Genomic DNA, 24,828 nt, shown 5'->3' on the forward strand with positions numbered 1-24,828 from the left:
CCGGTATAAAAGACACCTGTCCACAAACTCAGTCAGTCACACTCCACTATGGCCAAGACCAAAGAGCTGTCGAAGGACACCAGAGACAAAATTGTAGACCTGCACCAGGCTGGGAAGACTGAATCTGCAATAGGTAAAACACTTGGTGTAAAAAAAATATGAACTGTGGGAGCAATCATTAGAAAATGGAAGACATACAAGACCACTGATAATCTCCCTCGATCTGGGACTCCATGCAAAATCTCACCCCGTGGCGTCAAAATCATAACAAAAACGGTGAGCAAAAATCCCAGAACCACACGGGGAGATCCAGTGAATGACCTACTGGCACTACAGTAACAAAGGCTACTATCAGTAACACAATGCGCTGCCAGGGACTCAAATCCTGCACTGCCAGACGTGTCCCCCTGCTAAAGAAAGTACATGTCCAGGCCCGTCTGCGGTTCGCTAGAGAGCATTTGGATGATCCAGAAGAGGATTGGAAGAATGCGTTATGGTCAGATGAAACCAAAATCGAACTTTTTGGTAAAAACACAGGTTCTCGTGTTCTCGTGGAGCAGAAAGAATACTGAATTGCATCCGAAGAACACCATACTCACTGTGAAGCATGGGGGTGGAAGCATCATGCTTTGGGGCTGTTTTTCTGCAAAGGGACCAGGACGACTGATTTGTTTAAAGGAAAGAGTGAACGGGGCCATGTATCGAGCGATTTTGAGTGAAAATATCCTTCCATCAGCAAGGGCATTGAAGATGAGACGTGGCTGGGTCTTTCAGCATGACAATGATCCCAAACACACAGCCAGGGCAACAAAGGAATTTCAAGGTCCTGGAGTGGCCTAGCCAGTCTCCAGATCTCAACCCCATAGAAAATCAACTCCCTCCACAGATTTTGTTTTCTTCATTCTTTCCTTTACACAGATCAGTTTTCCTGGTCCCTTTGCAGAAAAAGAGCCCCAAAGCATGATGTTTCCACCCCCATGCTTCACAGTGGGTATGGTGTTCTTCGGATGCAATTCAGTATTCTTTCTCCTCCAAACACGAGAACCTGTGTTTCTACCAAAAAGTTCTATTTTGGTTTCATCTGACCATAACACATTCTCCCAGTCCTCTTCTGGATCATCCAAATGCTCTCTAGCGAACCGCAGACGGGCCTGGACGTGTACTTTCTTCAGCAGGGGGACACGACTGGCGGTGCAGGATTTGAGTCCCTGGCGGCGCATTGTGTTACTGATAGTAGCCTTCGTTACTGTGGTCCCAGCTCTCTGTAGGTCATCCACTAGGTCCCCCCGTGTGGTTCTGGGATTTTTGCTCACCGTTCTTGTTATCATTTTGACGCCACGGGGTGAGATCTTGCATGGAGCCCCAGATCGAGGGAGATTATCAGTGGTCTTGTATGTCTTCCATTTTCTAATAATTGCTCCCACAGTTGATTTCTTTACACCAAGCGTTTTACCTATTGCAGATTCAGTCTTCCCAGCCTGGTGCAGGTCTACAATTTTGTCTCTGGTGTCCTTCGACAGCTCTTTGGTCTTGGCCATAGTGGAGTATGGTGTGTGACTGACTGAGGTTGTGGACAGGTGTGTTTTATACCGATAATGTGTTAAAACAGGTGCCATTAATACAGATAATGAGTGGAGCCTCGTTAGACCTCTCGTTGGAAGAAGTTAGACCTCTTTGACAGCCAGAAATCTTGCTTGTTTGTAGGTGACCAAATACTTATTTTCCCCTCTAATTTGGAAATAAATTCTTTAAAAATCAAACAATGTGATTTTCTGTTTTTTTTTTTCTGTCTCTCATGGTTGAGGTTTACCCATGTTGACAATTACAGGCCTCTCTAATCTTTTCAAGTAGGAGAACATGCATAATTGGTGGTTGACTAAATACTTATTTGCCCCACTGTATAATTATAATTAAAGATGTCCCGATCGATCGGCATCATCGATCACGTCATTTTCAAAGTATCGGCAAAAAAATATCGGCCATGCCTTTTTTTTTAATATACTGTACAGTGGGGAGAAATACTTGTTCTCTCCACTGTTTATATATATATATTTTTTTAAATCGTTTTCTGACTGTATTTAACATTACAGACAAAATGTCTTACACTCATCCAGAGTAGTTTTGGCTTAAAGTATGGCTATCAAATTTATTGCGTTAACGGCGGTAATTAATCTTTTTTAATTAATCACATTAAGTAATTAACGCATGCGCTGCACGACCCACTCACACATTGTCGCGTTCAATCTACGTCGTTTTACCTATAGATAGCGCTAAAAGGCAGCGTATAATGAGTAGAGAGATTTTTGACAGCCTTTGGAGCCATTTTTTATGTGGCTAAAGCCTTACAATATCTCTCTCAGCAATTAAATATAACGTAGGAATGTGGGGAAGAACGGTAGTAGTTGATCATTTTCTTAACACCCTATGTTCTTCCCCAACACAGAGAAGATATATCAATTGGTAGCACTATGCACAGTCAAGGTTCCACTTCCCATCATGCATTTGGGCATGGCCTTCATTATCATTTACTGAAAGCTCAACAAATAAACTAGATGGCAATATTTAGTCACAATATACGAAGTCACATTTATCCTTTAAGAATTACAAGTCTTTCTATCCGTGGATCCCTCTCACAGAGAGAATGTTAATAATGTAAATGCCATCTTGAGGATTTATTGTCATAATAAACAAATTCAGTACTTATGTACTGTATGTTGTATTCGTTCGAGTTTTATTCATTTTTTTCTTAATGCATTGCCAAAATGTATATGATCGGGAAAAATTATCGGGAATGATTGGAATTGAATCGGGAGAAGAAAAAAAAAAAAGCAATCGGATCGGGAAATATCGGGATCGGCAGATACTCAAACCAAAACGATCGGGCGCAAAAAAACATGATCAGAACAACCCTAATTATAATTATATAATATAATAATTAATTATAACATACATAATTATTATATAAATATACATTAATTATACAACCCTAAAGTTAATAACTTGTCTAATTAGAGTTTTGTAAAACGCATAATAAGCAGTTTTGCTTTACCTGAAGCGTAGCCAATCATGAAAAGGACATACACCAGTAGAAACCTGAACAGATCTTTGAACAGAATCTAGGGAGGAAACACAAACACGTTTTAGTTGCACTATTGTGCAAGGTTTAATTATTACTTGATTTTTTTTTATTGTTATTTTTCTCTGCTTGGTGTCCACCTTCTGTATCATGATGCTGTAGGTACCAGTGAGCTTGAGGCCTCTGGTGAAGTAAAGTGTGTTCATCCATCCCAGGACAAGAGCAAAAACCATCACAGACACATAAGCCTCAATACCAGACAAGTACAGAGCGGCTGTTACTATGATCAGAATCGAGTAAATGAAACTGAAAAGGACACAGAAAAAAGGATGTCAAGGATAACTATTGCTATGCCGACATCCGACACAAACCTGCCATGTCAACAAATGAACAAAGGTGTTCAACATTCGCCGCCCTTTGTTTTAATCATGACTTTAATCAAAGATGTAAACTTGAAAACATGGCAACTAGACGATTCAATTAAGAGGAAGCAGAATTTGCCGCGGGTTAAAATGCACAAGATGTGAGAAAGAGTCGAGAGTAGGAGGCAGCGTGAGACTTACTACAGCAGTTGAAAGGATCCATCAATAAATAACGACTTCACCCCAGGGCACTTCTTCAAGAAGAGATCCTTAATCTGCAATGAGTTGAAGACACATTTCCATAAACGCAACAACAAACACTCATTAAAGACGCGAGTAAGCAACCAGCCATTAAATATTTGATTTGAACTCACGTTGGTAAGGAGGAAGAAAATTCCGGATGCTAATGTGATGACCTCTCCTGTCATCCGCAAGTAGTCACTGGATGTTGTATAAGGGTACGGGGGCTGCCAAAACACAACAAAGAAAAACACAGGATGATTAAAAAAACATCTTAAGCAGCACTTAAGGAGTAAAAGCGGAATATATTATGCAAAAATACCATTAGGTACACCTAAAGTGGTATGAAAAAGTATCTGAACCTTTTGGAATTTCTCACATTTCTGCATGAAATCACCATCAAATGTGATCTAATCTTTGTCAAAATCACACAGATGAAAAAAAACAGTGTCTGCTTTAACTAAAACCACCCAAACATTTATATGTTTTCATATTTGGCTGGCTAATAGCTAAAAATCCGAGCAGTTATCCAACAGCGCCATGGTGCCAGGCAAGCTTAAACATCATCTCCAAACGAAACGCTTCAGACTATGGACTATTTTGTTCGTCTTTGTGAAAACACAGAGAAACAGGCAACTTTTTTGAGAAAAAACTACAAAGGTAAATGAGAAAGCCCTTCAAAGCCAGTTCACCTGTTGCTGAACTTGTTGCTAAATCCAAAAAGTCCCACACTGTGGCAGGGACATTAATACTACCAGTCTGCAAAGCCATTGTCAGCTAGATGCTTGGCCCCAATGTGGTTAAAAACATTGCTTGAGTCCTCCTGTCTGATAATTCTGAGCTTTTCAAGCCTAACTGCTCTAAAAAAAAAAAAAAAAAGACACTGAGAGCTGTTGAAGAAGATTCCTGCCAGGATATCGGCTTTGTATTCATCTAAACAGGCTTAGGTTTCACAATGAGTAAGTATAAATACTGAGAAATTATTTTATAATCAAACATACTGTACAGAAAGTAATTTTGGAACATTTTTGGTTTGTGGTGCGCTGCGAGATTTTTTCCAACGTAAAAACCTGCCGTGACTCAGAAAAGGTTGAAAAACACTGAGGTAAAGTAAAGAATAAGATACTGTGAGGTACAATAAGGTACTGTTTATGTGACTAAAAAAAGAATTTAAGTGGAGTAAAATGGCGGACGAGACTCCAGTGTCGTAAAGTCGCGTAAGTCAAGTACGTCATAACCCGGGACTACCTATACTGTAATCATCGTTCTCAATTGATAATATTCATAATGAATGACATGATGTACAGTGGGGCAAATAAGTATGTAGTCAACCATTAATTGTGCAAGCTCTCCCACTTGAAAATATTAGAGAGGCCTGTAATTGTGAACATGGGTAAACCTCAACCATGAGAGACAGAATGTGGGAAAAAAAAAACTGAAAATCACATGATTGCATGATTTTCAAAGAATTTATTTCCAAATTAAAGGGGAAAATAAGTATTTGGTCGCCTACAAACAAGAAAGATTTCTGGCTGTCAAAGAGGTCTAACTTTTTCTAACGAGGTCTAACGAGGCTCCACTCGTTACCTGTATTAATGGCACCTGTTTTAACTCATTATCGGTATAAAAGACACCTGTCCACAACCTCAGTCAGTCACACTCCAAACTCCACTATGGCCAAGACCAAAGAGCTGTCGAAAGACACCAGAGACAAAATAGTAGACCTGTACCAGGCTGGGAACGCTGAATCTGCAATAGGTAAAAGGCTTGGTGTAAAGAAATCAGCTGTGGGAGCAATTATTAGAAAATGGAAGACATACAAGACCACTGATAATCTCCCTTGATCTGGGGCTCCATGCAAGATCTCACCCCGTGGCGTCAAAATGATAACAAGAACGGGGAGCAAAAATCCCAGAACCACACGGGGGGACCTAGTGAATGACCTACAAAGAGCTGGGACCACAGTAACAAAGGCTACTACAGTATCAGTAACACTATGCACCGCCAGGGACTCAAATCCTGCACTGCCAGACATGTCCCCCTGCTGAAGAAAGTACACGTCCAGGCCTGTCTGCGGTTCGCTACAGAGCATTTGGATGATCCAGAAGAGGACTGGGAGAATGTGTTATGGTCAGATGAAACCAAAATAGAACTTTTTGGTAGAAACACAGGTTTTCTTGTTTTGAGGAAAATAATATTGAATTGCACCATACCCACTGTGAAGCATGGGGGTGGAAACATCATGCTTTGGGGCTGTTTTTCTGCAAAGGGACCAGGACGACTGATCTGTGTAGAGGAAAGAATGAATGGGGCCATGTATCAAGAGATTTTGAGTGAAAATCACCTTCCATCAGCAAGGGCATTGAAGATGAGACGTGGCTGGGTCTTTCAGCGTGACAATGATCCCAAACACACAGCCAGGGCAACAAAGGAGTGGCTTCGTAAGAAGCATTTCAAGGTCCTGGAGTGGCCTAGCCAGTCTACAGGTCTCAACCCCATAGAAAATCAGCGGAGGGAGTTGAAAGTCCGTGTTGCCCAAGGACAGCCCCAAAACATCACTGCTCTAGAGGAGATCTGTATGAAGGAATGGGCCAAAATATCAGCAACAGTGCATGAAAAGCTTGCGAAGAGTTACAGAAAACGTTTGGCCTCCGTTATTGCCAACAAAGTACACATAACAAAGTATAGGGATGAACTTTTGGTATTGACTAAATACTTATTTTCCACCATGATTTGCAAATAAATTCTTTAAAAATCAAACAATGTGAGTTTCTGTTTTTTTTCCCACATTCTGTCTCTCATGGTTGAGGTTTACCCATGTTGACAATTACAGGCCACTCTAATATTTTCAAGTGGGATAACTTGCACAATTAGTGATTGACTAAATACTTATTTGCCCCACTGTATATGTTGGAGGGGGATGGGGGCAATGTATTATGTGTGTTGACTCACTGTCTCTTAGTTTCTTGTACGCACCGTTCCTTGTGTCGGGTGATAAATAGCCACCAGGGTAAAGACGATCATGGTGAATAGGTAGGAAACTACATTGATGTAAAAGGTCACGGCTGCAAATTTCTGCCACTTAGCCCTCAGCAGTTCATTTATGGGCTCCACTGCCAGCATCTCATGACGGATCTGGCAAGAAAAGAAATGAGTTTTTCTTGAAGGAAACTATTCCGTAGGGACATAAAGATGATTGCAGCTTTGTGGGGGGTGGTTATTTTGTTTTTTGTTTTTTACCTCACTGCGACTGTTGTAAACAAGTATCTCCAGCACAGAAGGTTCACCTCCACAGGTGTCCAACGAAGATAGATCATACAAGGATGAGTACACTGGTCCATAAGCCCAGTCTTTAAACTTGCGTGACAGATGACGGACGTCCTCGTCTTTGATTTCACGTCGAATGATATGTTGAAAAACCTATGAAATAAAGTTAATATTGTCAATCGCTGAACAAACACAGTACATGAATGATTTCATGACCAATTTATTTGTAATTGTTGTATCGCCATATCCTGAGATCATCGTTATTGTGAGCTTTGTATCACAAATCGTGAGGTACCAAGAGGTTCCCACTCCTAGTACAGTGGGGCAAATAAGTATTTAGTCAACCACCAATTGTGCAAGTTCTCCTACTTGAAAAGAATAGAGAGGCCTGTAATTGTCAACATGGGTAAACCTCAACCATGAGAGACAGAATGTGGAAAAAAAACAGAAAATCACATTGATTTTTTTAAAAAGAATTTATTTCCAAATTAGAGTGGAAAATAAGTATTTGGTCACCTACAAACAAGCAAGATTTCTGGCTGTCAAAGAGGTCTAACTTCTTCTAACGAGGTCTAACGAGGCTCCACTCGTTAACTGTATTAATGGCACCTGTTTTAACTCTTTATCGGTCGAAAAGACACCTGTCCACAACCTCAGTCAGTCACACTCCAAACTCCACTATGGCCAAGACCAAAGAGCTGTCAAAGGACACCAGAGACAAAAATTGTAGACCTGCACCAGGCTAGGAAGACTGAATCTGCAATAGGTAAAACGCTTGGTGTAAAGAAATCAACTGTGGGAGCAATTATTAGAAAATGGAAGACATACAAGACCACTGATAATCTCCCTCGATCTTGGGCTCCATGCAAGAGCTCACCCCGTGGCGTCAAAATGAAAACAAGAACGGTGGGCAAAAATCCCAGAACCACACGGACGGACCTAGTGAATGTGCCAAACGTTTCCCCCTGCTGAAGCCAGTACACGTCCAGGCTTGTCTGCGGTTCGCTAGAGAGCATTTGGATGATCCAGAAGAGGACTGGGAGAATGTGTTATGGTCAAATGAAACCAATTTACAATGTCTTTTTACAGTGCAAGAGCAATCTCATAATTTGAGAAGATTTGCCAACTTTTCACAACCAAAATTTCGTACTACTCTTAAAGGATTCTGCGTGTCTGTATGTGGGGTAAAACTCCGGAACAGTTTGGGATTACATTATAAGCAGTGTCAAAGTATCCAGAAATTCAAATTGCTGTATAAACATCAGGGCTGGTCACGATCAGTGTTGTTAATAACGGCATTACAATATAACGGCGTTACTAACGGCGTTATTTTTTTCAGTAGTGGGTAATCTAATTAATTACTTTTCTCATCTTGACAACGCCGTTACCGTTACTGAGGACGGAAAGGCATGCGTTACTATGCGTTACTATATTGGTCGAAAAGTCTGAGGGAGACGGACTCACCGAGACGAAAGAGCAGAGCAGGAGCGGGGAGGAGGCAAGAAAGTTGTGACGCCGAGCAAACGCGATGCTAGGTAGCTCCAATTATTCATGTTGTAGCTGATAGCCGACAAACTACGCCCGCATGTTATGGTAGATATGGTAGACATGGTAGATATGACATGTACTGTATATAGATATAACTAGATGCAAAATGACAGCCGCCATCTTAAAGCAGTAGGCTTTTTAGGACGGCTCTGTTGTAGAGAACCTTCCTCGCGAACCTAAGTAACTTTTTATCTAAAATACTTCTAAATCGGCAAAATCTTGATTTAAATCTATCTTTAAATGATGAAACAGTTTTAAAACTTTCATATGTCGAAAGTAAAGAGAAGGGAACTAATGCAATAATGGGAGCAATTTTAACAACTTTTAACAGTTGATTCAGGGTAAAGGGTAAATCAGGGTAAAGAATTGGGCTCGGGCCAATTGTACCAAAAACCTCCACAAAAAAACTTCACATAGTATGGCCAATGTTTTTTTTTTTTTTTTTTTTGAGGAAAAAAAAAAAAAAAGTAATTATCACCAATTACTTTGCCAAGTAACTAATTACTCTTACATTCAGGTAATTGAGTTAGTAACGCAATTACTTTTTGGGAGAAGTAATTTGTAACTATAATTAATTACTTTTTTTCAGTAAGATTAACAACACTGGTCACGATATACAGAAAGAGGTCTTTAAATGTCTTGGGTGTATGTAGAAATATTACATGTTTTATGTATAATATTTAGTACATATGGTATAATAGTTACTCATATGTATTATTAGTGATGTGTGTGTATGTATATATATATATATATATATATATATATATATATATTGGTGTTATTATGATTACTGCAACTATCATTATTATTATTATCGATGTAATCATTATGATTAGTACAGCTGTTGTAGGGAAGTGACTGTATTCCTATGGAATTTTTGGAGTGAAATGGGGGTGGGACACAAAAAGCTCGGCTTCTTCCCACTCCTTTTCAAACTACACGTGTATGTATTGTTATTATTTTTGTTACATTCATCATTACTGTGTAATTTTTATTTTATTTTTTTTCCATACTTGTTGTTTTTTGTTGTTATTGCTCGAAATAAAAATCAATCAATCAATCAAACTAAAATAGAACTTTTTGGTAGAAACACAGGTTCTCGTGTTTGGAGGAGAAGACATACTGAATTGCATCCGAAGAACACCATACCTACTGTGAAGCATGGGGGTGGAAACATCAAGCTTTGGGGCTGGTTTCCTGCAAAGGGACCAGGACGACTGATCTGTGTAAAGGACAGAATGAATGGGGCCATTTATCAAGAGATTTTGAGTGAAAATCTCCTTCTATTACCAAGGGCATTGAAGATGAGACATGGCTGGGTCTTTCCGCATGACAATGATTCCAAACAAACAGCCAGGGCAACGAAGGAGTTGCTTCATAAGCAGTGTTGTTAATAACGGCGTTACAATATAACGGCGTTACTAATTAATTACTTTTCTCATCTTGGCAACGCCGTTACCGTTACTGAGAACGGAAAGGCATGCATTACTATGCGTTATTATATTGGTCGAAAAGTCTGAGGGAGACGGACTCACCGAGACGACAGAGCAGAGCAGGAGTGGGGAGGAGGCAAGAAAGTTGTGACGCCGAGCAAACGCGATGCTAGGCAGCTCCAATAATACATGTTGTAGCCGATAGCCTACAAACTACGCCCGCATGTTATGGTAGATATGGTAGACATGGTAGATATCCCATATACGGTATATAGATATACCTAGATGCAAAATGACAGACACGGCACTAGATGCGTTAGTAAACAGCCGCCATCTTAAAGCAGTAGACTTTTTAGGACGGATCTGTTGTAGAGAACCTTCCTAGCGAACCTAAGTAACTTTTTATCTAAAATACTTCTAAATCGGCAAAATCTTGACTTGAATCTATCTTTAAATGATGAAACAGTTTTAAAACTTTCATATGTCGAAAGTAGAGAGAAGGGAACTAATGCAATAATGGGGGCAATTTTAACAACTTTTAATAGTTGATTCAGGGTAAAGGGTAAATTAGGGTAAAGAATTGGGCTCGGGCCAATTGTACCAAAAACCTTCACAAAAAACTTCATATAGTGTGGATTTTTTTTTTTTTTTTTTTTTGAGGAAAAAAAAAAGTAATTATCACCAATTACTTTGCCAAGTAACTAATTACTCTTACATTCAGGTAACTGAGTTACTAACGCAATTACTTTTTGGGAGGAGTAATTTGTAACTATAATGAATTATTTTTTTTCAGTACGATTAACAACACTGTTCGTAAGAAGCATTTCAAGGTCCTGGAGTGGCCTAGCCAGTCTCCAGATCTCAACCCCATTGAAAATCTGTGGTGGGAGTTGAACAGTGGCGCCTCCAGAAATTTTCCAAAGGGGTGGCCAGATGGGGCCACTTAAAATCTTGGGGTGGCCAAAACTAAAAGCCATAATTTCAGGTTTTCATTATATTATTGCAGTAAAAAGGTCAGGGGAAAACTATCAGAAAGACTTAAGGACACGGCTACTGATATACTTTGGTGTATTGTGTAATATTTGATGTTACTAATGATTTAATGTGCATAGTCCATAACTGTCCAGTCAACATTTTGAGTTGACTGGACAATTCTGTTTTATTGTGTCATGTATATAATAGGCATAAAGTGTATATTTACCAAAAGAAAATAATTACTGGGGAAAAACAGGTGCTTGCGGGTACAAATAAAAGCAAGTACAGAAGCAATCATATCTTAATTGGAAATATCTTAATGTGACACAAAAATAATTATTACTGAATGAACAAAACATAAAAAGTACTTCCCAACAGGGATACGATATACGGGGTGGCCAGTGGGGTGGCCTGGTGGCGCCACTGGAGTTGAAAGTCCGTGTTGCCCAACGACAGCCCCAAAACATCACTGCTCTAGAGGAGATCTGCATGGAGGAATGGGCCAAAATACCAGCGACAGTGTGTGAAAAGCTTGTGAAGAGTTACAGAAAACGTTTGGCAAAGTAACAAAATATTGAGATGAACTTTTGGTATTGACCAAATACTTATTTTCCACCATGATTTGCAAATAAATTCCTTAAAAATCAAACAAGGTGATTTTCTGTTTTTTTTTTCCACATTCTGTCTCTCATGGTTGAGGTTTACCAACGTTGACATTTACAGGCCTCTCTAATCTTTTCAAGTAGGAGAACTTGCACAATTGGTGGTTGACTAAATACTTATTTGCCCCACTGTATGTGTTTACTGTAACTGCTCTGCTTGTAAGAGAGTGAAGTTATGCTGCGCGGAACGTCTGCAGCTCACTCATCTGTTGTCGTCTTGTGAGAGCTGGTGTCAATGACAAATAAATCTCTGAATCTGAACCCTGGCACCACACCCTTTGACCCTAAGTGTAATGTCAAACCCAACACAGTAAATTCCCAAATCATAACCTTCACACCAAAATCCAAAATCTAACTGCAGTCTAACTGTTCTAACTATTCTTACCCCGATCTTCCCGAGTTTGGCTGCCATCATAAGAGGTGACATCCCATCGTTATTGACCACCCTCTCCAGGCTGCAATCTGGGTAAAGTTTGGCGCTCTTGATCAGAATCAGGTCATCCATCTTGGTGAGGAAACGGGTGTTGTCTTTGGTGTTGTCGGCAATGTGAACCAGGGCGTGCAGGACCGTATTGCCACGGGAATCTTGGCGCCTCAGGTCAGCCTTCTTGTGAGGATTCTCGGTCAGATAATGCACAATGTTTGGCTGATTGGTGCACGCGGCCAGTGAGAGAGGCAGCTCACCTGCGGGAAGCAGAAGGACCATTTCTGAATTCGCAGGCAATTTGGAGGAAAAACAAGCTAATCAACACGAGGGTTAATTAGGAACTGTTGCTGGCTTGTTTGTTTTTGCAGAGCACACTAAACATGGATCAAAGATCGGACTTTAATCCCTGCTATAAAAACAGCACAATTAGCAGTTGTTGGAGGGATGGGCGCAATGGGGCCAGAGTGCCAAAAGCAGCTGCGGAAAATGAGCCGTTGCCATGGGTGACAGATTACTTTGTCACCTCAGATAGAAACGCTCCTCTTCATGGATTTGCACGGGTGCACGCTGAGTGTTAGCGTGAGTCGAAATCCCATTAGCCATCAGCCCTGCCAGGTTCCTGTTCACCTCGCCGCAAAGCTCCGCGGCAAATTACTCACACTGTGTATGGACACGCTGGGATTTGGGAATGACAACCGTGCTACGCGCAAATAGAAATCATCTCCTCCGTGATGGCTGAGGACTAAAATGTGTGTTTACAATCAAATATGAACAAGCCTTTATATTAAATACACAAGACAAAAAAATAAAAGCCATAATAAGAGCTTCATTTATTTCTGTGTCGGATGGAAATATTGAATCTGTCAAGTTTTTTTTCCCTAATCAATTCTAGGATGTGGTGCGAATGGGATGTAAATAATTCTGCGAAAATAATTTCTTCATTAGGTGTTAGGGTTGTTCCGATCATGTTTTTTTGCTCCCGATCCGATCCCGATCGTTTTAGTTTGAGTATCTGCCGATACCGATATTTCCCGATCCGATTGCTTTTTTTTTTTTTTTTTTTGCTGCCGATTCAATTCCAATCATTCCCGATAATTTTTCCCGATCATATACATTTTGGCAATGCATTAAGAAAAAAATGAATAAAACTCGGACGAATATATACATTCAACATACAGTACATAAGTAGTGTGTTTGTTTATTATGACAATAAATCCTCAAGAATGCATTTACATTATTAACATTCTTTCTGTGAGAGGGATCCACGGATAGAAAGACTTGTAATTCTTAAAGGATAAATGTGACTTTGTATATTGTGACTAAATATTGCCATCTAGTGTATTTGTTGAGCTTTCATTAAATGATACTGTAGCCATTCAACTTCTGCCCACATGCATGATGGGAAGTGCAACCATGACTGTGCGTAGTGGTACCAATTGATATATCTTCTCTCCATTGGGAAATAACAGGGTGTTAAGAAAAAGAATAACTACTACCTTTCTTCCCCACATTGCTTCCCACAATATTTGTAATTGTTGAGAGAGGGATTGTAAGGCTTTAGCCTATTAAAAAAAGGCTTTACAGGCTGCCAAAATTCTCGCTACTCATTTTACGTTGCCTTTTAGCTCTGTATACGTAAAACGGTGCCATTATAGATTGGATGCGACAATGCGTGAGTGGGTAGTGCAGCGCATGTGTTAGTTGCGTTAAATATTTTAATGTTATTACCGCCGTTAACGCGATAAATTTGATAGCCCTACTTTAAGCCAAAACTAAAGACTCTGGATGAGTGTAAGACATTTTGTCTGTTACGTTAAATACAATTAGAAAACGATTTAATTTTTCAAAAAAAAATATATATATATTAAGAAAGGCATGTCCGATATTTTTTTGCCAATTCCGATACTTTTAAAATGGCGTGATCAGACCCGATCAATCGGCATCCCTCAAACAGATTACATTAAGAGTGAAGAGAATGCCCCCGGCCGCTTGGGGGCAGCACCGTTCCATACTAATGTTATTCCTTGTAATAGTGGGAGAATTAGTCGTTGTGAGACGTTTATGCTGTTGCATTGTGCTGTTTGTGGTCCACACATATTTCTGTAAGTTTTCTTTGTTTTAGTGGCATTTATGTGTCTCTTGTTGTATTTTGGGTAAGATATGTACAGAGATATACAGTATATGTTATAAAGGCGAGTGGACACAGGCGTTCATTGGACCGCGCCGTTTGTTGGCATAAGCTTCAGCAACTCCTTCACAACAAACTTTTAGTGATAGCACTACAAAAATAATATTCCCATCTCTCAAAAAAAAATAATGTTCACAAAAAGAAAAGCACTTCAGTCCGTAGTAATGAGGCCTTATTCTCACACAGTTAAACAACAATGCAAAGTGAATTGGCATTCCCAATCAAAATAGCTATGCAAAATACACATAAAACTTACTCACTCACTCTATTCTTATTATTAATGTATTAACTCTACTTTTGATTGAAAATTTTACTGATTTTATTCAAACAAAAACATAAAGAGGGGTTTTAATTAGGGCTGTGAAACGATTAAAATTTTTATTTGAGTTAATTACAGCTTGAAAATTAATCATAATTAATCACAATTCAAACCATCTATAAAATATGCCATATTTTTCTGTAAATTATTGCTGGAATGAAAAGAAAAGACACAAGACGGATATATACATTCAACATACGTTACATAAGTACTGTATTTGTTTATTATAACAATAAATCAACAAGATGGCATTAACATTATTAACATTCTCTTAAAGTAATCCATGGATAGAAAAACGTGTAGTTCTTAAAAGATAAATGTTAGTACAAGTTATAGAAATGTTATATTAAAACCCTTCTTAATGTTTTCGTTTTATTAAAATTTGTAAAAATTTCAATCAAAAAATAAACTAGTAGCTCGCCATTGTTGATGTCATTACACCATGCTCACTCCCTAAACCCATAAAATCATTTGGACCCAAACGCCAGCAGAGGGCGCCAAACAACAAAAAACAGGTAACAAGTAATAAGCGGACATTACACTGCTGTCATTTTAATCTGAGCGGGGCATGTGCGTTAATTGCGTCAAATATTTTAACGTGATTAATCCAAAAAAAAAAAAAAAATTACCGCCCGTTAACGCGATCCTTTTGACAGCCCTAGTTTTAATATAAAATTACTATAACTTGTAACTATAATGTTTATCTTTTAAGAACTACAAATCTTTCTATCTGTGGATCCCTTTAACAGAAAGAATGTTAATAATGCCATCTTGTGGATTTATTGTTATAATAAACAAATACAGTACTTATGTACAGTATGTTTTATGTATATATCCGTCTTCAGTCTTATCCTTCCATTCCAACAATAATTTACAGAAAAATATGGAATATTTAAGAGATGGTTTGAATTGCGATTAACCCTATTTTGCCGTATGTATCACATTTGATACACCTAAAATTTCATGATTTTGAGACTAATTCAGAGTTTTGACATTTCTTTTTGAAAAAAAAAGATGGATGTAAGTCAACAAATGCATCTGCAGGTTCCATGAAAAAAAAAAAAAATACAGGATATAGCAAGGGTTATAGATATCTGAGCGCTTATTACACATATTTATTTTGACTTTTCTTTTTACAATTTTGAAGAAAAGGTTTAATTAGGACCTTTTTTGTCAAATTTTGGGATTCTCTGAGAATTGCTTCATATTGCTGGCATTAAAGGGTTAATTAATTTTTAAGCCGTGATTAATTCGATTAAAAATTTTAATCGTTTGACAGCCCTAGTTTCAAGATTTAGTCAGGGCCTATACTCAGACTATGCAGTTGCTTAGGGCCCCTGACCACTAGGAGCCCTCAATCCGGCAATTGTTTAATTTATATTCTATTTTGTTTACTACAGTTTGCTTTATTTGACTTTTGTGAGTTTTGATACTTGATTACAAGCTCAAAAAAATAAAAGTTCTTCCTTAACTTCTTTCTTTCCTCTTTTAGAAAAAGGTTTGGCGCTATCTACTGTAAGTACTGACAATCATTTGGGGTGAGAAGTTTGAAGTATGCAGTGCAACAATATCTGATTAATATAAAAAATAAGGACGCATGGCTTGGATTGCATGTATGGGTTTCACAGTACACTGTGACGAAATGGTGGGCCAAAAATATGGGTCCCTTTGCATTATTTTGCTTATGGCCCCCAAATGGCCTGGGCCGGCCCTGGATTTAGTTAATTATTTATGCAATATTTTTTGGGACATGTATTTTCTAATGGGTGCACACATAAGTTAATATTTGTCTGAATGCTTACTGGATTTTATTTGCTAATTTGAGGTAACGACCACAGCTGTGTAAGATCTGGCACCTACCATTCTGGAGGGGGGATATTTAATTTGATTTAGTTATGATTTTTTGGAGTAAGGTTTTCACAGTTTGTTTAAATGCACATTCATTGATTATTGTTTGAATATATGAATATTTTCTATCTGTTGTTGTTTTATTAAGTTGACAATGTCTAGTTAATTGGTCATACCTCCTTCAGATGGTTGTTAGTAGTAGTCCGCCATGATTTAAACGGCCACAGAGATGTGTCTGGAGGTCAGTTTGGTTGAAGCCTTTTTGTTATGTTGGAAGATATTTTGAAGAAAACTCTACCTTCACATTTTAATGATAATGCATTATCTTTGTATAGAGAACACTTAATGCTACAGAAAAGAGTAAATACATATTTCCCACTGCCACTTTCATTTTTCAGTGTTGCGCTAGTTCGTTGCTATCCTGACTTTGTGTTGCTTACTAAATTTATGTTCTTTGATGTGTGCCATTGTGTGTTTGGTAGAACTTAGCTTATATGTTGTGTCACAATCTGACAGCGAAAGCTGATGCTGATTCAACATAAATCTGGTATCATTTATTATTGTGGCCTATTGAATTTTTTTCAGAATGTAATATAATTACAATGTATTATATACCAATAGAATACATTAAACAGTCAACAAAATGTGTCAATGTTGTTTACAATTTATGGTTTTATTTTTTAAATGTAATTCATGCCCCTGTCAGTGCTTCAGCCTCCTCGAGTTTGGCTCTCACGTCTGGGATCTCCTGACAACACAGGTATACTCTTGGAAGGGTAATTACTTGACGGTTTACAGCAACACCTGGAAAATAAAATCGTTTTGTCATTTATTTTGAAAAATCAATAACATATCATTCATTTAGCGACATTTGGGCTAACTTTACCATATTTAGATCAGTAGGAGCTGTCCCATGACCTAATATCCAGTTTTAGCTATGTGGAGAGCGCGGAAAAATATACAACCATGTAATCGCATTCTCTCTAATAAAAAAAATCACGATGCTGGAGTTAGGCTTACCACTAACTCTCCCGTTCGTGAAGTGTCGAGCTGTCAATTGGCGTCATGACGCCATCTGCTGTGTCAAGTAAATCGCCGCCATTTGACGCCTCAGGTTAAAACATGTAGGGATTAATTGTAGTTCATCTTTCCTGGGAGCCTTTGCCATCGGTAGCGTCACGAAAGAGCGATCCTGAATGGTTACCTTTGGTGGAAATATCACTGACATCGTTGTTGCTGCTATGCTACCTGTGGGTAGTCTTCTGTTGCCTACGTCACACTTCCGGGCTTGCGAAGGGACCATTAACGGAGTGCAAAAAAACTAAAAATAAAAACGCAAATTATCCTTGCAATTACGTGTTGATAATGTCATGATTGTTTTGACAAATTCGTCCAAAGTTTATATTCGTAAAATTACACCAAAATCCGGAAAGGTCTTCAGTTGCCCTTTAAACTGTTTCTTTTGTGACTTTTATTGAATTAGGCTCGAGCGTTTATGTCACAGCAGCACGGGATCATGCGAGATTTGCGACAGCGCAGCCATTTCGGAAGCACGTCTGCATCACGGGACATTTAAACTTAACGGCAAATACAATTCAACTACGAGCCCCAAAGATGGAAAAAAGTAAGGAAAACTTGCCAGTTCGATACAGAGACAAACTTGTTACCACGGCGAAGGACAGATATGTGAGCAATTTTAAGGATGTGAACAATGTTGACCCTTATGAGCAAGCCGAACACAAATGGAATAAAGATGTCGACAAGCTTCCACCACTACGCGAAATGGACATCATGCTGTATTTAGTGTTTGGTGTAAGTTACTACACTCATCAGCAATTCCGAAACTACAAATCGCTACAAAGCTACGAACAGTTCTGCTGCGGATGGGTGCAGGATCTGCACATTATGACCATAGCAAACGGCAACACCGTCTTTCTAGCAAAGGTAGGCAATTTGTGTTTACACTAGTCTGTGACCACGGATGTACACATTTTTTGTTGCAGAAAATGTAGCCTGTGTACAAATTCTTTGCCACTCTCTCACGTCAAAATATTACAGCTTTTTCATTTAGCAACGACAGGAATTATGTCTTATGAAGACAATGCACATGTATGCATGCTAGTTGTTTAGCTGTAGCTATACCTAACAACAGGCCGACTTAGGGCATAAAGTTACCGAAATATGCGTAAACAAACGAAATTAACTTACCGGAGTGGAAGTGCATAGAGCAAACTCTGTGTGTAACTGGAGAATCAAACGTTATGCCCTTCCTTCTGATCGAGGCTACCCATGCCATTCTTCAACGTTTGGTAAGTTCAAATATGACCTTTCCCTCACCTTTTCTCCATGTAGGGATCCGGAAGAAACTCAATGGTGTTCCGTCGAGCTGTACCGTCTCCTTTCTATAATATTCAATCTATCGGTTGTTGCAATTCTTTACCGCACAATAATTTCCAACCATTTTTAAAGAGCGACCTGTGTTGAAATGCCTCACTGTTTATGTTTCCCGCAGTGGCGCCACCAGGGGGTGGCCAGGGGTTGCCGTGGCCACCCCTATAAATTGGTTGGCCACCCCACTGGCCACCCCGCTTGCCAGTATATCGTTAGATTGTTGTAGCATCAGTTATGCATTTCTTACCAAATGAATGCATTTCTTTTGTTTTGTTAAATATAGGGCTGTAAAATTTATCACATTAACGGGCGGTAATTATTATTTTTCAATTAATCACGTGAAAATATTTATCGCAATTAACGCATTCGCTGTACGACTCATTTACCCATTGCCGCAAACAGCCTACAATGGCGCCGTTTTCCTTATATACAGAGATAAGAGGCAGAGTGGAGTAGATACAAGCATTCATTGGGGCCGTGCTTTAATTGGCAAAAGCTTTGTAATCTCTCCCAGAGCAACTATAAATATTGAGGGAAATGACGTGGGGAAGAATGACAGGAGTCGATCTTTTTCTTAACACCCTATAGTGTACCCAACGCAGAGAAGATGTAGCATTTGCAGCCACCACACACAGTCATGGTCGCACCACTTCCCATCATGCATTTGGGCAGAACAGTTAAGTCGCTACAGTATCTGAAGTAGTACTGAAAGCTCAACAAACACACTAGATGGCAATATTTAGTCACAATATACAAACTCGCATTTATCCTTTAAGACTTATAAGTCTTTCTATCCGTGGATCCCTTTTACAGAAAGAATGTTAATAAAGTTAATGCCATCTTGTGGATTTACTGTTATAATAAACAAATACAGTACTTATGTACAGTATGTTGAATGTATATATCCGTCTTGTCTTATCTTTCCATTCCAACAATAATTTACAGAAAAATATGGCATATTTTAGAGATGGTTTGAATTGCGATTAATTAATTTTTAAGCTGTGATTAACTCGATTAAAAATTTTAATCGTTTGACAGCCCTAGTTAAATGTATATCTTATGCCTAATGTATACATAACACAATAAAACAGAATTGTTGTGGAACTCAAAATGTTGACTGGACAGTTATGGACTATGCACATTAAATCATTAGTAACATCAAATATTACACAATACACTAAAGTATATCAGTAGCCGTGTCCTTAAGTATTTCTGATAGTTTTCCCCTGACCTTTTTACTGCAATAATATAATGAAAACCTGAAATTACGGCTTTTAGTTTTGGCCACCCCAAAATTTTAAGTGGCCCCATCTGGCCACCCCTATGAAAAATTTCTGGAGGCGCCACTGGTTTCCCGCTTCCAAAATGGCGATAGCGGCGGAAACCTCGCGAGTGCCACGTCATACGCTCGAGCCTAGTTGAAACACCAGTGTCCATATGTATGTCGGTCAACTACAGTACATAAATTAAATACATAAGTACTTCTACTCTACCAGTCTTTATTTCCTCAAGTATCTGACCGATACTGCTAAAGTTTTGCCAGTTCTACTTGCATTGGAATGCTACAGAAATGCTTAGGTGTACCCAATGTAGTAGTAGATAATTATACAGTAAGTTCTTCCCATTTACCAACAGAGGGCAGTGTTGTATTTTACTAAAAGTGGGTTTCTGCTTTCCAGCACAGGATGTTTGTTTTCCACTTAAGAACATAGACACCTTTTTTCTGATGCATCTTGGACACACGGCATACTATATAGATGTTTTTGTGGAGTAATTACAGACTGCTTTTAAGAAAGTCCTGTGGACGGTGGAGTCCTCACTGGCAGGGTCTAAACCTTAGGCTTACCAAGCGAGTAATGGAGAAACACATATATATATATATCCCTGCCAAGAACATGTACCAACTACAGTAAGTACCATTATGTCTTGGGAGCTGTGTTAAATGCAGCCAGAGTGGAAAAGTTGAAGGCACGCCACATCATTACCTCTGTGTTATTTACTGAAACTGCTCTTTCCCCAAAGAGTTTCATCGCTAAAGGATGGTTTGATGTTTAATAAAGTGTTTCAGTAAAAACTAGAAAATGCTTTCGCAGGTAAACCCCTTGGGGTGAAATTCTGCTGATTTCAGGGTCTCTTCCTGTTGATATCAGGTCATTTCCTGTTGATATTTTGACATACATTAGTGTCAATGGCATGGACATACATGGATGTCAGTGGAATCCAAGTACATTGGCATCAATAGAATCGACATATACAGTGCCTTGCAAAAGTATTCGGCCCCCTTGAATCTTGCAACCTTTCGCCACATTTCAGGCTTCAAACATAAAGATATGAAATTTAATTTTTTTTGTCAAGAATCAACAACAAGTGGGACACAATCGTGAAGTGGAACAACATTTATTGGATAATTTAAACTTTTTTAACAAATAAAAAACTGAAAAGTGGGGCATGCAATATTATTCGGCCCCTTTACTTTCAGTGCAGCAAACTCACTCCAGAAGTTCAGTGAGGATCTCTGAATGATCCAATGTTGTCCTAAATGACCGATGATGATAAATAGAATCCACCTGTGTGTAATCAAGTCTCCGTATAAATGCACCTGCTCTGTGATAGTCTCAGGGTTCTGTTTAAAGTGCAGAGAGCATTATGAAAACCAAGGAACACACCAGGCAGGTCCGAGATACTGTTGTGGAGAAGTTTAAAGCCGGATTTGGATACAAAAAGATTTCCCAAGCTTTAAACATCTCAAGGAGCACTGTGCAAGCCATCATATTGAAATGGAAGGCGCATCAGACCACTGCAAATCTACCAAGACCCGGCCGTCCTTCCAAACTTTCTTCTCAAACAAGGAGAAAACTGATCAGAGATGCAGCCAAGAGGCCCATGATCACTCTGGATGAACTGCAGAGATCTACAGCTGAGGTGGGAGAGTCTGTCCATAGGACAACAATCAGTCGTACACTGCACAAATCTGGCCTTTATGGAAGAGTGGCAAGAAGAAAGCCATTTCTCAAAGATATCCATAAAAAGTCTCGTTTAAAGTTTGCCACAAGCCACCTGGGAGACACACCAAACATGTGGAAGAAGGTGCTCTGGTCAGATGAAACCAAAATTGAACTTTTTGGCCACAATGCAAAACGATATGTTTGGCGTAAAAGCAACACAGCTCATCACCCTGAACACACCATCCCCACTGTCAAACATGGCGGTGGCAGCATCATGGTTTGGGCCTGCTTTTCTTCAGCAGGGACAGGGAAGATGGTTAAAATTGACGGGAAGATGGATGCAGCCAAATACAGGAACATTCTGGAAGAAAACCTGTTGGTATCTGCACAAGACCTGAGACTGGGACGGAGATTTATCTTCCAACAGGACAATGATCCAAAACATAAAGCCAAATCTACAATGGAATGGTTCAAAAATAAACGTATCCAGGTGTTAGAATGGCCAAGTCAAAGTCCAGACCTGAATCCAATCGAGAATCTGTGGAAAGAGCCGAAGACTGCTGTTCACAAGCACTCTCCATCCAACCTCACTGAGCTCGAGCTGTTTTGCAAGGAAGAATGGGCAAGAATGTCAGTCTCTCAATGTGCAAAACTGATAGAAACATACCCCAAGCGACTTGCAGCTGTAATTGGAGCAAAAGGTGGCGCTGCAAAGTATTAATGCAAGGGGGCCGAATAATATTGCACGCCCCACTTTTCAGTTTTTTATTTATTAAAAAAGTTTAAATTATCCAATAAATGTTGTTCCACTTCACGATTGTGTCCCACTTGTTGTTGATTCTTAACAAAAAATTAAAATTTTATATCTTTATGTTTGAAGCCTGAAATGTGGCGAAAGGTTGCAAGGTTCAAGGGGGCCGAATACTTTTGCAAGGCACTGTATGCCCGTCAAGCGCATGGACATACACGACCTTCAATGGCATGACATACACGGACATCAACGGCATTGACGTACTTAACTGTTAGTGGTGTCAACAATAATCGATGCGGCGATGCATCCCGATGCGGGGCATGGACGATTTGATTCGATGCGGGCAACAAGCCGAATCGATTCAGCGCATTTTAAAATATATAACTACGTTCAAAAATCTTCCCTGCGCAATTACGGTGATGCAACGGATTTGGTTTCCCCCATTTGTATTATTATTCTCATGTTTCATTTTTTACACACTGCATAACTCTGGTCAAGTTTCCCACCAACCTCGTAGAAGCCAAAATGTCTGCAGATGTCTGCTTTCAATGTCTTAGATGCATCAATAATCTTTCTCGCTCCGTCTTTCTCCGCTTCAGCCATTGTTATGTTATGTTATGTTACGTTATGTTATGTTATGTTAGATCTTGTGGCCGAACCCGAACGAGTCGGGTCGGGCCCAAAATGTTAAGCATTCACGTTCGGGTCGGGTCGGGTCAGGTCCGGCCGCCGCGCCGGACTAATAAATTACAACAACAAAAATGGGATAAAACCGAGAGCAGGCGCTCTGTATTGTGCATTTGTTTGTGCAAGCACATGAACGCAGTGCCGCCGCCCGCTTTTTCTTCTTCTCCTCCCGCTGTGGCGCTTGCGATTCGTTACGAAAGACACTTTTATTTATGCACACAAAGGCAACACAAATGTGATCCTTTTGAATCTTCTCCTCTGTGTGTCTACAAAATAGCATGTTTTTTTTATTTTATTTTTTTCATTGAACTTTCCCAGCGTTATTTTGTTGTGTAAATGCTTTCATAATGATCATAAAAATATGTAGACTATTTAAACATTAAGAAAACTTTTTTTTCTGCCAACTGAGAATTCGTTACGAAAGACACTTTTATTTATGCACACAAAGGCAACACAAATGTGATCGTTTTGAATCTTCTCCTCTGTGTGTCTGCAAAATCGCATGGGTTTTTTTTATATTAAACTTTCCCAGCGTTATTTCGTTGTGTAAAGGCTTTTATAATGATCATAAAAATATGTAGACTATTTAAACATTAAGAAAACCTTTTTTCTGCCAATTCAAAGAAATGAATATAAATGGCTGCTGCTGCGTTTTTTTGTTTTGTTTTGTTTTTTTTCGCGTCACTCCAACAAATTAAAAAAAAAAAAAAAAATTGGGGTTGTTTGGGCTGGGCCGGGTCGGGCTTCAATACCAGCGGGCCGTGTCAGGTCGGGCTGGATTTTTTTAGGCCCGATCTAACCTCTACTATCTCTCTGCTCTCTCGATTGCAAAAAACTGATATTTCCTCATGTTGAAACAGATTGTTATGGCGGCTAAAATGCTGCTGCACTTCATTTTAATTCATTATTTTTTATTGTTATGTGGTAGTAACTGATTGAATTTCTAAGTTGATTGCACATATATAGTGGGCTAGGCCTACATTTTACTTTTGTTCTACGTTGCAATTTAGTTGATGTTTTGTTTGCAACTGAACTGATCCCTGGATTGATATTGCGATAAAGATGCTGCTGTACTACAATATTTTCTTTGTCGTTTTCTTTATCATATTTACTTGAATATTTTTATTGATGGGTCGTTGTGACTAAAATACAGTGAACTGTTATTACTGATTTTGCACAGGAGTTCAGATGTTGCACTGTGTGAAAGGCTGCTACTGTGTGTAAAAAAAAATAAGAGAAAGCCCTGGTCTCATTCAAAGCACTAATTAAATGCTGTGATCTTTTTTTTCCCAATATATACATATATACGTATATATATGAAAGTATTTTCATTTGACTTCAACCAGGAGTGACACAAGAGCCAATAAAAAGTTGTTTAATGTCTGACTGCTTGTGTTGCCTCATTATTCACCAAAAATATGCTGTGCTTTAGAATTTTAATGCATCCCAGGCGTTAATGCATCGCGATGCATTGCCGAATCGAACCAAATCGAATCGTGACCCTCTGAATCGAATCGAATCGTGGCCCTCCGAATCCAAATCAAATCGAATCGTGAGGGCAGTGTCGATGCACACCTCTAATAACCGCCATTGGCACCGACTTACTCGGGCACCAGTTGAATCTCAATGGGCTGTTATGGTATGTTTTTGCTCAAAAAACACAACTACCCATGTTTTTCTGCCATTGAAAATGAAGGGAAAATTTTGGT

General features: G+C 39.1%; 1 protein-coding gene across 4 annotated transcripts in view; it reads right to left on the reverse strand.

Moving 5' to 3' along the window:
- The window catches only part of trpv4 (transient receptor potential cation channel, subfamily V, member 4), a 68,241-nt gene that overhangs the window by 14,785 nt on the left and 28,628 nt on the right, over window positions 1-24,828 (reverse strand). For all 4 annotated transcript variants that reach the window (XM_057832187.1, XM_057832184.1, XM_057832186.1 and 1 more), the window contains 7 exons: window positions 11,949-12,247; window positions 6,919-7,098; window positions 6,655-6,813; window positions 3,813-3,905; window positions 3,640-3,713; window positions 3,217-3,382; window positions 3,050-3,116 (listed from right to left, as the gene is read on the reverse strand). In XM_057832187.1, coding sequence (XP_057688170.1) covers window positions 3,050-3,116; window positions 3,217-3,382; window positions 3,640-3,713; window positions 3,813-3,905; window positions 6,655-6,813; window positions 6,919-7,098; window positions 11,949-12,247 — 1,038 coding nt within the window. The remainder of the gene's footprint in view (window positions 1-3,049; window positions 3,117-3,216; window positions 3,383-3,639; window positions 3,714-3,812; window positions 3,906-6,654; window positions 6,814-6,918; window positions 7,099-11,948; window positions 12,248-24,828) is intronic.

The sequence above is a fragment of the Corythoichthys intestinalis genome, chromosome 3 (genome assembly GCF_030265065.1).
Source record: "Corythoichthys intestinalis isolate RoL2023-P3 chromosome 3, ASM3026506v1, whole genome shotgun sequence".
Lineage (NCBI taxonomy): Eukaryota > Metazoa > Chordata > Actinopteri > Syngnathiformes > Syngnathidae > Corythoichthys > Corythoichthys intestinalis.